Here is a 17,283-nt window from a genome sequence, read left to right as displayed (position 1 = left end):
TTCATGTAAATTTCAACAATTTCTTTTAAAAATTAAACGTGTAATTGTTAACATTAATGCACCATGAACTAACGTGAATAACTGTAATGACATTAACTAACAGTAATGAAATAATAAACACTGAAAACTATTTAACCTCCTAAGACCCGAGCTTTGGTTTGTCTATTTTTCAGATTTGTTCCAGCTATTTTGGGTTTAGGAAGAACCAATAAATATAATTACCAAATATTTTTATTTGAACATGAAGCAGTGTATGTGTCCACATTTGTGTACAACAGGTTCCAGTTACACAGAATTAAGTAGTAAAAATGTTGATATCCACGTATGTGGATATTCAGGTCTTAGGAGGATATACATTGTTTGTTTATGTAAATAAATGCAGTTAATGGTAACTAATACCTTTTTGTAAAGTGTTACCTTGACATCAAAGGCCATACTTCCAATCTACTGTTTCAGGTATGTTGATACTGTATTGAGTCACCACTTCACGTCCAATATAAAATGTTTCTCCCGAATCGAAACCAGTAGAGTACTTGAAGCACTTTGGTCAAAAGCGTCTGACAGCGGTCTTACTTTGCAAACTTGCATTATAGTAAGCGTCTGTAAAGGTGTAACAGCAGTAAAAATGTCAGTCTTTCCACGGCCTTCCATTTCATTCCCTAATATCAGCCTACAAATACCTCCAGTTTAAATATTTAGACAGAGCAAAAAAAGAAGCGAAGAACTTTTCCAAGAAGACGTGTCTGTCCTGTCCTCCCTATTCAAACTACCATTGCCTTCTTACTTTTTTTCTAGTTTGCTCTCTAATTTTTGTCTACATTCCATCAGCTTCTCCCGAGCTATAAATATCCAGCCAAATGAAAGGAATAAAGAGGAGAGAAAGAGAAGTACAGAAAAAGATGGGAGAGATGAAGGGTGACTTGAGACGGAGGGGAAAAAGCGAGTACGTTGTAGGCTGTGGGGGGTGAGTTTAAATGAAACCAGGTGGACTCTCTGCCTTATAGTGTGTGCTTATGTGTATGGAGGGGGTTGGTTGGTTGGTTATATATATGTGTGTGTGTGTGTGAATCTGTATGCTGTTGTTCTGTTGCAGACTTGGACAGATTCGGAATTTGGGCCACAGACCAGGAATTTTCATCCTGGGGGGTAAGATGGGGGGCGGAGGTTGGCCGTGCAGGGGGGCTGTATGGGGGTCGGAATGGGCCGTCCTTCCTTCTTTCCTCTCTTCCGACTTTCCCTCCCCTGCATACGTTCACAGTCCAGCTGTCCGTCTCCACACTCGCTGAGCGAGGACAGAAGACACAGCAGAGCCAGAGGAACTGGGTGCTGATCCACAAAGCCACCGGAAGATAAAGAAACACAGACTCAAGCAAGAAAGATATACGCCTGGGAAAAAAGCTTGGCCTGTGAGTATAGCACATTTCAAATGAATCAAGATAGAAAGAAAGCATATATTAATGCATTATGTTAATGATGTAGTCTGCTGGTTGTTGTTGTTTAAGAGGGATCTCTTGGTCATTAAGACATGGTCACCTAAGTAAATGAATAATGTCAGGTTTGTGGCCAAAAAGTTATGCAACAGAGGATAATATATAGAGATTAAGGGACATTTCATCTGCTTTTTGAAGGGATGCACACGTCACACATTCGCTTTCTTTCTCTTTTCCAAACATCCACGACACCACAATCACATTATTCAGCACTTTCCATGTCTCCTACCATACATGCTCAAAATAGTGAACATCATATCATAACTTTCCACCCCCAGTATGGGGTGCACATGCGTACAAATGAATTAGACCCCCCCCCCCCAGTATTTGTTACTCAACCATTATGATGGCTTTACACATCTCGACATGTCTAGCACCGAGACACGCTGCAGTGTTGCAAAACTTTCCAATCTGTTTTCCAACCACTGTTTCACAACCAGATTAATGCCATTCACTGTAAGTCGTTATTTGATCCCTGCAAACGTAAATGGGTGACTTTGTTTAGATAGCGTTTCTATTTTTGAAAACAAAAAGCTGATTCATACTAACTGCTGTCTGTTTATACGCGCTGGTTTAATCGCAGAATGGGAATACTGCGAAACCGAGCGCACTTCCCCGAGGTTTTCGAGGACACACAAAAGGTTGTGGTATTCTTGGTAACAGTTTCTGTTTCTTCAAAACTTTCTGGACCCCTCTGGAAATGCAGGTGTTGTAACAAAAATGACCACACAATAAAATGCCTGTGAGATCAGAACAGGGAACACTGCTTTACTGTACTTGCACAGGCTACTTCTATACTAAGCACTTACATCATATTTGTTTATATATCTTGCCACTTAATTACCTTATGTTAGTTGTATTATTTTATATGGCTGAATGCTGACTTGGGCATTCATTTGAAAGCAGAAAGTTTGACGGGGGCATAAGTGAACCAGTGCTTGTACAAACTGGTGCCCTTTATAAGCAACAGTAGTCTTAGAGAGGAATTTGTTGTATGAAATATTAAAACATAATGTCTTAATCATATCTTTTCCCCATTTTTAACTTTATTCATACCATGACACATACAAGGAGACATGAGGCAGAGTATGCAAGCATTTTTTTTTGTACAATGAAAGTGGATGCTGAATAGATATTGCTAGTCATTCACTTTCCTTAAGTATTGGATCCTCTGATAGGCCTGCTTATTTTTTGTGTTTCATGCAAGAAAACGAAAAATGAAACATACATGCTTTTACTTATTTTACCAGTTGCCCAAACAATATGTGCATGCTAATTTCTTAGCATTATATAACAAAACATGTATATACTGACTATAGCAAGTAAAGATGCGGAGAGCATGTACATTGTAACCGCACTGGGCACCTTGTCAGATTTTTTTGGCCAGGTGAACGGACTCTGTTAACAGTAGACTATGTATAACACTAGACTAACGTGAGTGTGGTGTTTATAAAGGTGAGAGAGAGAGGTAGGCAAAGAGTGTTTGTCATTATATGTGTGTGGTCCTTGCAGCCGTGTGCCTATGAAGGCAGGTTTTAACTACATATAGAGAAGTCACCTATCCGTATAAACACACAAAGAGCTGTGCCTTAATCCCACTTAATTTACCTGAAGTGCTTCACACTATTTTATTAACTGAAATAGCATACACTGTAAAAAGTTGGTTCAACTTAAAAAAGTAAGTTACTTAAATAATTCAACCTGAAAATATAAGTTGACATAATTTTTATGTGTCAACTGATATTTTTAAGTTAAACCAACACATCTTTGATACATCTTTGATTACACTTAAACATGAATGACTTTATTATAAATATTATATACATTAAAAAAAATGATTCATTCAATTTACTCAAATTTTTTAAAGGTAAGTGGTTGCAATCAATTTATTTAAGCTACATTTAAACAAATTTTTTTATTTTATTTATTTTTTCTTATTTTTTTCGTTAAAATGTAGCTTAAATAAATTGATTGCAACCACTTACCTTAAAAATCTGAGTAAATTCAATAAATCTTTTTTTTTCAGTGTACAGTATATGATATATATTACTTTAATGCAATGCGTTATACAAACATATACTGTAGAAACACAATCAGTGCATCAGTGTATTATACAGTGACCCCAAAAAGTACACTGTAAACAGTCAACTTAACTCAAACCATTTAAGGAAACCGTTTGCCTTAAACCATTTAAGTTTTAAAACACATACATTAAAGTACATTGAACTTGAGTTGTGCGCAATTATGCACTTAAGTAGTGTGAACTTAAATATAAGTGCATAACTGCATATGACTCAATTTGTTTAAGTTCACAATACTCAAATGTATGTGTTTTAAAACTTAAATGGTTTAATGCAACTGGTTTCCTTAAATGGTTTGAGTTGAGTTAACTTTTAGGTTTTACAGTGATCCGCCTACTAAATGCATTTCTTCGCATTAAATAACTGAATATCAAACCAACAGGCACCTGCAAACAAATAACCTTATCTTTCTTATAAATCACTTTTAACCAGCTAGAGTCACGTTTAGTGGATTTATTTTGAACATAGGCATCATAAACGCACAATTACCATGCAAATTCCAAAATAAATCCAAAACACCTGGTTTATCATTATTAAAAAGGGCAAGAGGGGCTCAGACTAGAGCATTTTGGTTAGCCACACTTGACCTTTCTGGTGAACCTCATAGGGGGGTTTTCCTAGGAACGTGATACTCTGGGAAACACAGCAATGGTCCGGTTGACCGTTGTACAGAGTGGTACCCACATCCTCTCCACTGGCATTCCAGAGGGTCAACTGTCCCTCATCTGAGGCTTCACCCACAGCCACACTCTGGCCAAGCGACTCGACCCAACTCCTTTTTGGCATCAAATTTGTTATGTTGGTTGATTTCAGGCTTTTCCCAGTCGCATGCAAAACCACCGGGACAGCCCGGTTCGAGATCTTGCAGGACACTACTTAAACCATAAGTAGCATGTAGGTCATTGGAGAGAGTCAAAGACATATTTGAATTTTAACAAGATATGAATGGGTTTAAGTGTGTCATGCATGCTATACACTGCAAGTCACTTAAATTCATGCGGTTTTGGTGGAAAAGCACAACTCTATTTGGAGAGTGATGTAACTGAGGCAGAATGTGCAGATCTGCACGTCACCCCGTGGCTTGCTGTTTGTCACACTGAGTCAACATGACAATACTTTTATTCTTGTTTCTGAGCACATAAGGTTTAGAGAAGCAATTATGGGGTTTTTGGTCATGTTAGAGTAAATTTAGTATTTACAGTCCAAAGAAGGTAAAAAAATGACCAAAAGGACATAATAGCTATACCATTGTATTCTTTGAAATACCTTGCGGTAAACTGTAAATGAATGTGGCAACCATTTAGTACAACCTTAATAACAGTGGCAAAATTTTACAATAAGGTTGTATTTGTTAACATTAGTAAATGCATTAACTAACATGAATTAACAATAAACCATTTTCAGCATTTATTAATCTTTAGTAATGTTAGTTAAAGGAACAGTATGTAAGAAATTTACATCAATTAATCATAAAATGGCCCTGATATGTCACTAGACATTAAGAAATAATTTTCATTTCAAATACTTATATCACTGACAACAGTGGGCTGGCCAGGATATTGTCATTTAAAAAGTGGAGTTGCAGCCCTCAACTGATGTTTATGTTGTCATTTTGTGTATTGGCCATCAGTTGTGTCATTGCAGTACCAGTTTTAGCCACAAGTTTTGTGATTGCAATACCAGTTTTGGCCACAATCCTACATACTGTTCCTTTAATGCCAATCCAATTGCTCACGTTAGTTCATTGTGCATTTGATTTTATAAATGTCACCCTGGACCAAACCACTCATAAGTACGGGTATATTTGTAGCCAGAAATACATTGTATGGGTCAAAAATATCTTTATGTATGCCCAAAATCATTAGGAGATTTTGTAGAGTTTTTCCATAAAGATAGCATGTACATCATTTCCTACTGTAAATATATCAAAAATGTATTTTTCATTAATAACATGTAGGGCTAAGGACTTACTTGAACAACTTGAAAGGCGATTTTCTAAATAATATTCAGTGTTCCCACACCTTAGTTAACTTCAAATTCAAGGACCTTTCAAGGACTTTCCAGGTCCAATACCCTCAAATTCAAGGACTAAATATGGGGACACATTTCAAGTAAGAGCAAGGTTATATCGTGTTACCTTTTAAGACACATTGTTACAGGGAACTCGCGTTGCGTCACTGCGTCTAAATTTGTATATCAAATTCAACCAATAGTGAGGCTTAACGACAAAGACAGGGTTACGTGGGAGCCAGGAAGTATGTCGCTATCTGAAATATTGCCAAAGACGGCGTTACAGGGACGCAGGGAGTATGGCAAGGGAGACGCAGCGCCTCGTTCCCTTATCAGGGAACAACAGTTACATACGTAACCAGAGACGTTTTCATGTGTTAAAGCATTTTGGTATGAATCAACATTCGCATACAGAAGATATAAGCATTTAAAGTGAACAGTTTAGCACGTGTGCCTAAAAAGTCTAGAATTTTTATTCTACACTACACAGGGAATAATATGGATTTTTTTCCAGAAAACTTTTTGCATCAAATAGATTCAAGCACTTTCAATGACCTGTATCTATGTATGTAGATTTTCAAAAACTTCCCAGGGCCTTGAATTTTTCCCCCCAGATTCAAATACTTAAGGATTTCAAGAACCCGTTGGAACCCTGAATATTTAGATCTTCTTTGCCCCACAGATTCATAAGAAGTTGTATCTCGGCCAAATATTGTCCTCTCCTAACAAACCATACATCAATGAATGTGTATAAATAACTAGAAATTGACTGCTATGACTGATTTTGTGGTCCAGAGTCTAGAATATTAAATGCTGCAAATGTGTTGTTCAATGTATATTCACATTAGCGAATGTTAACAAATACAACCTTATTATAATATCTATATCAGAATTGTGTTATTGATATTTAATAATTATAATATTTGATAACAATAGTATCGTTTTACTATCAAAGTTAAAGATTACACAGTGATAAATAAATGAATGAATGAATAAAAGGGCGGTTTCTCGGACAGGGATTAGCTTAATCCAGGACAAGGCCATAGACTAATTAGGAATGACTAGTAAATATAACAAACATGCCTTATTAAAAACATTTTTTTGGTGCATTTTGGGGCAAATCAAAGGGCACTGATGTATTTTGAGATATGTCAGTGCAAGTTGTTGTCAGTTTGGATAGCTCTTACATTTATTTTAGTCTATGATTAGTCTAATCCCTGTCCGGGAAACCGTCCCAACACGTATCATAAATGATTTATCATAATTATTATGTCATTTGAATTGCCACAATATTGTGAGAAAATTGTTGCAATTTTAAAACAACCACCAGGGGGAGTCTAGCCATCAAGCTATTTTATAAGCCAGATACCATGTACTTACATAAATAATAGCTCCAGACAGAACACTGAAATTATGGTAATAATAAATACAGAGGGATGTGTTCAAACAATGATGTGTTTGTTTCTGAACTGATCTCAAAACGCTTTCTTTCTCATCCACAGATTCCTTCTCAGCATCATCTATTCCACACCAGACCTCAACAAGAGTACACGAGTTTATATGAGCTTGTGTGCATGTGTGTCTGATTCCTCTTTTTTTGTCAACACTTCTGGAAGTGTGTTTTCCTCCGAGCTCACGAGAGACTGCTGAAGATGTGCGCAAGGATGCGACCCGTGTATGTTTTTGTCTTTTGTGTGTGCATCTCTGTGTTTCTTCACAGCGCTATTTCACAGCCACCCACAGAAACTGACACCTACACGGTAAGAAGGGATGAAAACTTTTCCTGATTTCTCCTCGTCTCACCCTCTCACTGAATTCAATTGATGTTTCATTGAATGTCAATAACACTCACATTCCAACTGCTATAATGAATATCAGCATAACTAATTTATCTCTATTTATATCTCATAGGAATGTACAGATGGGTATCATTGGGATTCACAGACACAACACTGCAAAGGTACAACATCTCCACCATTACCCAATCACCTCAAATATCAAGATCTCTAACATTTTCTAGCATTGTGTTTGCAGATATAAATGAATGCGAGACAATACCAGAGGCTTGTAAGGGAGAGATGAAGTGCTTCAACCATTACGGCGGGTACCTGTGTCTCCCTCGCTCTGCTTCGGTCATCCCCGCCCAAGAACCACCTAACCAGATTCACCCCGGATTGGAAAACACGGCCAGCGAGCCTTTCAATCCATGTCTTCCTGGTTTAGAGCCCCAGGGAGACAGCTGTGTGGGTAAGCGTGTGAAAATGTGTGTGTTTTCAGAACAGGTGTTAGATGGACCAACAATAGAGCGCTATACTGAATCATGCATCTGAGTCATAATGAAGATCAAAGCAGCATGTGATAGTAGTGGTGGGATTCGGGGGGAGCGTCTGGGAGGAATTATATGCAAGTTTCGCTTTTTCACACTTGAATGATTCAGACAGAAACAGGTGGTATTTAGAAAGCGGTCAGCTAGTGTTTGCATGCAGACAACTGTGAGAGTCTCGCTGAAGTCTTGGCAGGGCTCTGGGCCGCAGGGGGTCCAAAAATGTACTAAGACTGAAACATCCCAGCTGTTGTCTATCATCAAGACTCAAGAGGAAGTGAATAGAGAAAGCGTTACTCAGAAGCAGCATTTAGGCAGTTAAAAAGCTAGCAGGATTTATGAGCATCTCATGAGCTTCTGTAAACCAATTAATGTCGTTCTAGGCAGAATTAAAAGCATTCCAGAGTTAAGGTTGAGAAGGACAGTAACAAATTGACCGAGAGATGTATTCACATTTAATTTTTATGATTCTGTCTAACAAACACAGATGTGGATGAATGTGAACGAGACACGCATGACTGTCAGCCCAGTCAACAGTGCCTTAATACAGAAGGTTCCTTTACTTGTCAATGTCCGGACGGTTACCGCAAAGTGGGCACAGAATGCATTGGTGAGCAATCAGACCAAGTCTTTAAAGTGATTTTTTTGTGATTTACTATTTTCTACATATAATCATCTGACATAATTAAATAATGTAACAATGTAATGAAGAATACTTGATATCTTTAATACTGACTGAGAAAGTCTATGAAATCGAACTTTGATGCTCCTAAGATCATAGTTTATAAGACATCAGCCAAGAGGATATGGTTAAAGGGTTACTTCAGCCAATATCAAAATTATCCCATTTATTCACCCTTAAAGGATTAGTCGATTTTCTTTAAAAAAATCCAGATAATTTACTCACCACCAGTTGATCCAAAATGTTGATGTCTTTCTTTGTTCAGTCAAGAAGAAATTATGTTTTTTTAGGAAAACATTCCAGGATTTTTCTCATTTAAATGGACTTTAATGGACCCCAACACCCAACAGTTCCAATGCAGTCCAAAATTGCAGTTTCAAAGGACTCCAAACAATCTTTAAACGAGGCATAAGGGTCTTATCTAGAGAAACGTTTGTCATTTTTGGCAAGAAAAATAAATAATCTGCACTTTTAAACCACAACTTCTCTTCTTCCTCCGGTCGTGTGACGCGCCAGCGCGACCTCACGTAATACGTCAACATGTCAAGAGGTCACGGATGACGTATCGAAACTATGCCCCGGTGTTTACAAGTGTTGAGAAAGAGGACCGTTCCGACGTTGTTGTATGTGGAATGATACTAATTAATGTCTTTGTGTCAGTTTATTGTTTAAAATGGTTCACAAATGTGTGTTTCATATATGTAACATTTGACCTTTCAACGTCATTACGCAATTACGTGAGGTCGCACTGGCTCTCTTCTGGAAGAAGTTGTGGATTAAAAGTGCATATTTTTTATTTTTCTTGCCAAAAATGACAATCGTTTCGCTAGTTAAGACCCTTATGCCTCATTTGGGATCGTTTAGAGTCCTTTGAAACTGCCATTTTAAACTGCATTAAAACTGTTAAGTGTTGGGGTCCATTAAAGTCCATCAAAACGAGAAAATCCTGGAATGCTTTCCTCAAAAAACACAATCTCTTCCCGACCGAACAAAGAACGACACCAACATTTTGAATAATATGGTGGTGAGTAAATTATCTGAATTTTTTTTAAAGAAAATGGACTAATCCTTTAAGCAATTCGAAAAACATTTGTCCATCATCTATCAGACGAACACATTTGGCGTTATTTTAATAAATGTCCTTACTCTTCCAAGCTTTATAATGGTAGAAAATAGGGATCAGGGACAACTTCTGACCCTAATAAAGTGCATTCTTTAGGGATGGGCGATAATTTGCATGTGATTGTAATTGCGCATTTTGTCAGTAAAGCTGGTTCCGTGATTAGAAGTAAATCGCCATCAGCTGCTTTCAGATGGAGCGGCATTTACCACACAAAGCCGTAGTTCACTAACAATCAGGGCAATTTTGCATTTATTATCACGGACGTATTGCCTGCGATATGTGAGATATGGCCCAGCTTGTCAGTGACTACGGCTTTGTGTTGTAAATGCCGCTTCATCTGAAAGCAGCTGATGGCGATTTACTTCTAATCAAGGAACCTACTTTACTGAAGAGATGCGCATGATATCGCATGCAAATTATCGCCCATCCCTAGCATTCATCCTTCACAAAAGTAATCCACATGCCTCCAATGGGTTAATAAATGTCTTCTGTGAGTAATCGATGCAATTGTGTAAGAAAAATATCCATATTTTAAACTTTATAACTAGCTTCTGGTACCTAAATCTTGGAGTCACATGATTCACGCAAGAATTTCAGCGTAGTGAGTATTGGTTGCCATGGGAATGGAGTACAAGATATCGTTGTTACCGAAAGCTAGTTATTATAGTTTATAAAGTTTAAAATAAGACCCAGAGTTGGAAACCACTGGCTCCTCCAATAAGTAAGGAGTGTTACTTAAATCCAAACTTAAATCAGTATGGAGATTTAAATCACTGTGCACTTTAAAAGAAAACCTAACCTGCTATCGCAGGCCTGATGATACCAATAAACATTTGACCTCTTCTTCATACTTTTTAGACATTGATGAGTGCCGATATCGCTACTGTCAACATCGCTGTGTTAACGTCCCTGGTTCATTCTCCTGCCAGTGTGAGCCTGGTTTTCAGCTGGCTAGCAACAATCGCTCCTGTATCGGTAAGCCAACCCACACGCAGCCTCCTACGCCTGGTTTTGCCATACCCTGAGTCATAGGTCAACACACCCCACACACACTTCAACAGCACACACAAACACTCGCAATCCAAACCCACATACTTACACAATTCCATCCTACACCTCGTTTTATTTGAATAGAGCCAAAATCTGAACAAGTAAAAGAGGACTTTGTGCTCGATGGAAAGGGGGATGTTAATACTGCTGCAAAATGAGGAAAAACCGTGAATTAAATTGAATGTTGCCTTTGGATGTCTCGCGGACAAGACGGCACAAACTATTTTTGGTGCAATTTTAGCTGCTTGAAATCAAATAAAGGGTCATCCAGCATTTCATTATAAAGCTTACAAATAACCAAAAAGTTGAATTGTGATTTTTCTCGTGAACAAAAATCCTCTTCGTATGAAGCAACAGTAGACTTTGTCCAATTTGCCCTTTCGCTTTGGACTATTGAACAGAATACTGTTCAAACAGAAATCTCATTAAATTTTGGATTAATTATACATTAAATATTACAAATATATCCCACAAATCCTCTTTAAAATGATTTTCCACTGAAGTTTCATGGCCTAGTTAACTTTTGTCTTTACGTGTCATGAAACTAATTTAAATCCACTGATGTATGCTAAAAAAATGGCCACAGCTCACCTCACTATAAACATACACTTACTAACGCTACTATTTCCAATGTCCCTTTTCCTTTTTCAAGTGTGCAAGCCAAGTGATATTGGTTTTAAAAGTGCCCCACTGCACGAGTTTAAAGAATAGCAGGCACATGCAACACTAAAAAATCCATGCAAAAAAGTGTGTCTGATATGTTTAAATTAGCATTTTTTATCAGGCTCTTATGTTTAGGTTATTAGTCAGTAATTAAAATGCCTTGTTTTCACAAATGTCACTTTACTCATTTCATTGGTATTTAACAAATTTGACTGTATTCGCTGCAAAACCCTCTAAGTACATGCGAAAATCTCCACTTCTAATAAAGTATCCAGTCACCCTTCACTGTCCTTTCTGAATAAAGGTTAAAGAAATTCTGTCAGTATCCTAATATATTCTGTGAACCTCCTTTTACCGGGTAAAAACTTCTTGCACCTTGCCATACTGTACGCGTGCCATCGTTCATTTAATTCATCTTCCATGCACTTAGAGGACTTTGCTGAAAAAGGGATGTGTCGTTTAACTGATTCGGCCACAAAGCAGTATTTCTAAATGGCCTAAGGCCGGGATTAAGCAAATTTGAAGCAAAAGTATTGATGAACATATAATAAGTAATTTTGCATCTGAGCTCTTTACTTAATGTTTTAATATTTCATCTGCTGTCATTGTGCTTGAGCTCAGATGTTGATGAGTGTGGCATGGGAGCGCCCTGCAGTCAGAGGTGTTATAACACATACGGGACGTTCCTCTGTCGCTGTGAGACGGGCTATGAGCTGGGGCCAGATGGCTTCGCGTGCAATGGTAAGATAGGGGCAAGTGCAAACCAATTTGAATAAGAAAAGCTAATATGCATATTACAACTGGAGGAACTGGTAATGTTCATTCTTTGTACCCAGACATAGATGAATGCAGCTACTCCAGTTATCTGTGCCAGCATCAGTGTGTTAATGAGCGAGGGAAATTCTCCTGTGTCTGTCCTGAAGGCTATCAGTTACTGGGCTCGCGCCTCTGCCAAGGTTTGTCTCAATTCAATAATACTCAATCTTCCCAATTTACTCAGAAAATTTGTGACACTCAAATCCTTTTAGACTTTATATTTAATCTGGTTGGCATCTCTCTCTCTCTCTCTCTCTTTCTCTATAAGTTTCAAGAAAAGGCTTTCTTGTTTAGTGATTCAATTACTCTCTGTTTTCCGCTGAATCTAGACATAAATGAATGTGAGACAGGAGCTCACCAGTGTTCGGATGGACAAACGTGTGTGAACATTCATGGAGGTCATAAATGTGTCGACGCCAAAGGTTGTCAGGAACCCTATGTACAAGTGTCTGACAAGTAAGTAAACACAAAAAAATTGTGAGGAATTGCAGTTTATTCAACTCGCACACAACTGCGCAGCGGAATTTCTGAGATATTTTCTTCTCCATTAGATGTCTATTATTTAAACCACTATTCGTCAATAGTGTCTCTTCGAAGCGTAACCGACACAGTTTCTAAAATTGCCCTGTTTATTTTTCCATATCTCATGCCAGTTTCTGAGTCTGTGCCTGTAAGCACGTCTCAACATCATCTGAAAAGTTCCCCAAACTTTAATGAATAACAGGTGGTCAAGAAATATCTGGGTAGATGGATGCCATCCAAAATGTTTAGGCTATTTTGTCTGGCATAATACGTACATTTAATTTGGTACAGTTGTAGCGAACTTAGACGTTAGTCATGCAAAAAACTAACTGAATAATGTTCACTATTGTAATCTGATTTGTAAGTACAGTGTCAAATATTTAACAATCCCTCTTTTCTATACTCTATTTAATACATCTCATGTGAATCCATTTCAGTTTAATCCAAGAAATATATAAAGTTATTGAGTTTAATGAAGAAGGTTTGGCTCAGATTTAGAACAAATGTTTACTTCAGTCGTGTCTTCTTAAATTTAATAGCAAATTTTTGTTAGGTGATGTTCTGTCTCTTTATTGCAGTCGCTGTATTTGTCCCGTCACAAAGTCTGGCTGTCGAGATCTTCCCCATTCTATTGTCCATCGCTACATGAGTATCACTTCCGAACGCTCCGTCCCCTCGGATATCTTTCAGATTCAGGCAACCAGCGTCTATCCTGGAGCTTATAACACATTCCGAATCCGTTCCGGAGATGACAATAAAGACTTTTACATCAGGGTAGGTTATATAATGTTTATTCTGTCAGTAAGTACATGTGACACTGTCTGTGAAATCCAGTCAAAAGTCTTACAATCTAATAATGAGATTAGGAGCATCAAAGTTTGATTTAAATCTTTGACATGGCCTTAGTCAATATTAAAGATATCAAGATTATATTTTCATAATATATAAAAAAATATATATATATATATATATATATATATATATATATATATATATATATATATATATATATATATATATATATATATATATATATATATGAAGAGTTTCATATGAAGAGTTTAAATCAAAACAAACCAACTGCAGTTGCATTGAAATTAATTGGAATGCACAACCAAAAAATATATATATACATATACATATATATATACATATATATATACATATATACATATACATATATATATATATATATATATATATATATATATATATATATATATATACATATATATATACATATATATATACATATATACATACATATATACATACATATATACATATATACATACATATATACATACATATATACATACATATATACATATATACATATATATATACATATATATATATACATATATACATATATATATACATATATATATACATACACATATATATACATATATATACATATACACATACACATATACATACATATACATATACATATATATATATATACACATATATACATATATATACATATAAAAATTCAAATCCATAACTTGATTTTCAAAGATTTATTATAAAAACTGATCACGAAGTACATAGCAGATGAGGAAAACTAGGATTACGTGTACTCAATGTGCTGCCATTGTTTGTTTACACTGCGTGGAATGGCGCGCCGCAATCTGTGGAGCGGATCCATGGCATTCTGTAGAAAAGGGGGAGTGGCGCCCACTGCGCCTTGGGAAAAAAGGGAGAAAAGATGACAGAATAACACGGCGGATATTGGATTTTGCGTAAAAATTAAGAATTTACTTTTTAATACTGACCTGATATAATACTGATTCTGGCAGTAACTCATTTTTTTCGAAAATGGTGTTTATTGCGTTTTGGAACCAAACTCTTCATATATATATATATATATATATATATATATATATATATATATATATATATATATATATATTTCTCTGTCCTATTCTTTTGGACGGAGATTAGCTAGCAGAGACGGCTCATGACGTCAAGTGTCAAGTGTGTTGCTCGTGTTTTCCAAATATGTGTTTGTTGCGTCATGTGAACTATGTGCATCACGTGTTTTGTCAAAATAAGTACCTGCTGCACACGCGTCAAAACCATTTATGATAAAAGAGATGCTCACGGTCACAAAATACACACAAGACACTCCCTTAACAGTTAACTCTGATTACGCATGATATTATGCGAGTATCTGGCAAACGCAAGCATCTCTTTTATCATAAACCCTTTAGACGCGTCTGCAGCAGGCACTTATTTTGACAAAACACATGATGCACATAGGTTCACTCAAAGCGCCAAACACATATTTTGAAATTACGAACCACACACATGACGGGCTACATGCATGTTGTGACGAATTTCGCATTGTGCGCCCTCGAAAAAAGAAGTCACCGGCCGCCACTGTTAGCTAGGATAAATTCCAGTAACTAATGCCTGATTAATGCAAATTAATTCACAGTAATCTATCAGTCAAAGGAGAAAGGACTTATGAGGCCATTGCTGTCTAAACTGATAATCTTTAGCAACAGCTTCCGTCTCTTTCTTTTCTCTCATGCCTTTCATCTCTCTTTCCTCAGCAAATCAACAACATCAGCGGCATGCTTGTTCTCGCCCGTGCCGTGAATGGTCCCACAGAGTACGTGCTGGACCTGGAGATGGTTTCTGTAAACCCTCTCATGAGCTTCCAGACCAGTTCTGCCCTGCGCTTAACAGTCTACGTCGGGCCCTACGCCTTTTAGCCGAGACAGATGGCCAGAGAGGGAACCAGAGGTGGAAGAGTGGAAGCACTGATAGATTCATCCAACAAAGAGGTTTTATGACCTGAGCAACATTCCCAAGATTGTACAGAGATCATTCTCATGGGAGATGTAGCAACCTATACAAACTACTACATTATAAAGAGATTTAGAGACAGGCACTATATTTTAGGGACTAAATGTTATGCTGAGCTATTCAGAGTTTCTAGCTGCACTATGACTCCAAACCTGCTGTACGACTCGTGTCTTTTGATACTCTCCCATGTCATGTTAAAGTATATTGCAGCTCTGTTGACTCGCTCTACTGGGTCACTGTTCCGGTTCCTATTGAAATAAATGTAGCAATATCAGGGCACCAACGCTGTGCATCTCTGTATGTTCCTAGTGTCAAGGTAAATTTCCACTATGTTTAATCCTTCCATGAGTATTTGTTGTTATTCGTTGCCGTTTTTCAGTAACCACTCAGTCGTTCCAAACCTCTACCCACCACCATCAATAATGCTCACAGCATTACTTTGTGTAGTTTCTTTTTATACCATTGCTGCCAATGTTGTATTTTCAATCCTGGATTTATTACTGTAATAAATTTGATAAGACCCTTAAAATCTGGCTCCAGACCCACATTACTTTTCTTGGCATTCATATGCTTCCTTCTTTGCGGAAAGTCACGTTAGCGTGCCCCGCTTAACCCTTCCACCCACCCTTCCGATCTCTTGAGTCATCTAACCACGGGATGCTCCGGGGTCCTGCTGTGGAGCTGTCTGCCTCTCATTAGCACAAGCCGGATGAGAACATAAACTGCGATGTTGTATTTTCAATATGTTCATAGTCATTTAAATATATCTGTGATTTTATAGATACTACAGACAAAATATGAAGAGCCCTCTAAGTGCGTTTGACATGTTTTCTTGTAAATTTGCTTTTTATTAGACTCTGAAAGGTGCCGTAGACTGTAAAACCATATTTACCTAGGCATAGATGAATAATAGGAGTTCTGTACATGGTAATGACATATCGTGAGACTCAAACATTATTTTGTTCTCCTCCTTATGTAAACCTCGCCAATCTCAACATAACACCTACTGTGACATTACAGTCTGGATATACAGTTTCATCGGACGCACGTGCGGTGACGCGATATGCGTCTGGTCCGAACTTTACTTCAAAAATAACAAATGTTTTGGATTCCTAGATAATCTATGTGTTGTTTTTTTGCTTGTTAGATAAATAAACTACGTTTAAAGTACTTTATTGTTATTTATTCTTAGCGGAGTTTACCAGAAGTTACATGTTGACCACGAAAGCCTCTTGTTTATGTTGTTACTGCTGAAAACATCTATATGCCCCAACATTAAATTACACATTAAATTAATTACAATGCTCAAGACAAAGTTGTGATTGCTGAGTTAGCGTTTTATGCTAGTTAATGCTATATGCTAGCGTTTAGGCTGAAGTTCTACTATTGACGTTACAGTTATGTTTTGCAGGTTCGTAATGAAAAACACACACGAAACTTAGCACCCAGTAACATCAATTTCCAATCTTCTAAGGCCCTGTCCCAAATGGCGCACTTCATGTGGACTTTCGGTCTTGTGGCCTTAAATTGCGTGTTCGCGCTTAGTCTACGAGTCCGTAGGGTGTCCCATCTGTCATTTTTACGCTTTGAAGTGTGCTCATCAGCGCCTCCTTTGCCCCCTTCTGGTCTTCAGTGAAGCCCGCACTGCAGCAGGCTTCGCGCACTTTGCCAACCCAGAAGTCCTTGCGAAAGGGCAATCA

General features: G+C 37.4%; 1 protein-coding gene across 1 annotated transcript; it reads left to right on the top strand.

The window, feature by feature from the left end:
* The first annotated feature begins 356 nt into the window (after positions 1 to 356).
* efemp2a (EGF containing fibulin extracellular matrix protein 2a) lies at positions 357 to 16,456 on the top strand. Its single transcript, XM_055179017.2, has 12 exons — positions 357 to 964; positions 1,094 to 1,406; positions 7,084 to 7,341; positions 7,493 to 7,541; positions 7,616 to 7,828; positions 8,392 to 8,514; positions 10,568 to 10,684; positions 12,044 to 12,163; positions 12,259 to 12,378; positions 12,568 to 12,694; positions 13,339 to 13,534; positions 15,328 to 16,456. Exons 3-12 carry the CDS (start codon positions 7,234 to 7,236, stop codon positions 15,487 to 15,489), a joined length of 1,335 nt encoding a protein of 444 aa, XP_055034992.1. The 5' UTR covers positions 357 to 964; positions 1,094 to 1,406; positions 7,084 to 7,233; the 3' UTR covers positions 15,490 to 16,456.
* The last annotated feature ends 827 nt before the right edge of the window (positions 16,457 to 17,283 follow it).

Source organism: Misgurnus anguillicaudatus, chromosome 16 (genome assembly GCF_027580225.2).
Source record: "Misgurnus anguillicaudatus chromosome 16, ASM2758022v2, whole genome shotgun sequence".
NCBI classification, from domain to species: Eukaryota; Metazoa; Chordata; class Actinopteri; order Cypriniformes; family Cobitidae; genus Misgurnus; species Misgurnus anguillicaudatus.
Note: the sequence above shows the minus strand (reverse complement) of the source record. Positions and strands in the feature narration are given on the sequence as shown.

Coding starts and splice junctions, on each gene's coding strand:
- efemp2a (XM_055179017.2), top strand. CDS start 7,234: ATGTGCGCAAGGATGCGACCCGTGTATGTTTTTGTCTTTTGTGTGTGC. Junction 10,685..12,043: donor CAACAATCGCTCCTGTATCG/GTAAGCCAACCC, acceptor GCTTGAGCTCAG/ATGTTGATGAGTGTGGCATG. Junction 13,535..15,327: donor ATAAAGACTTTTACATCAGG/GTAGGTTATATA, acceptor CTCTTTCCTCAG/CAAATCAACAACATCAGCGG.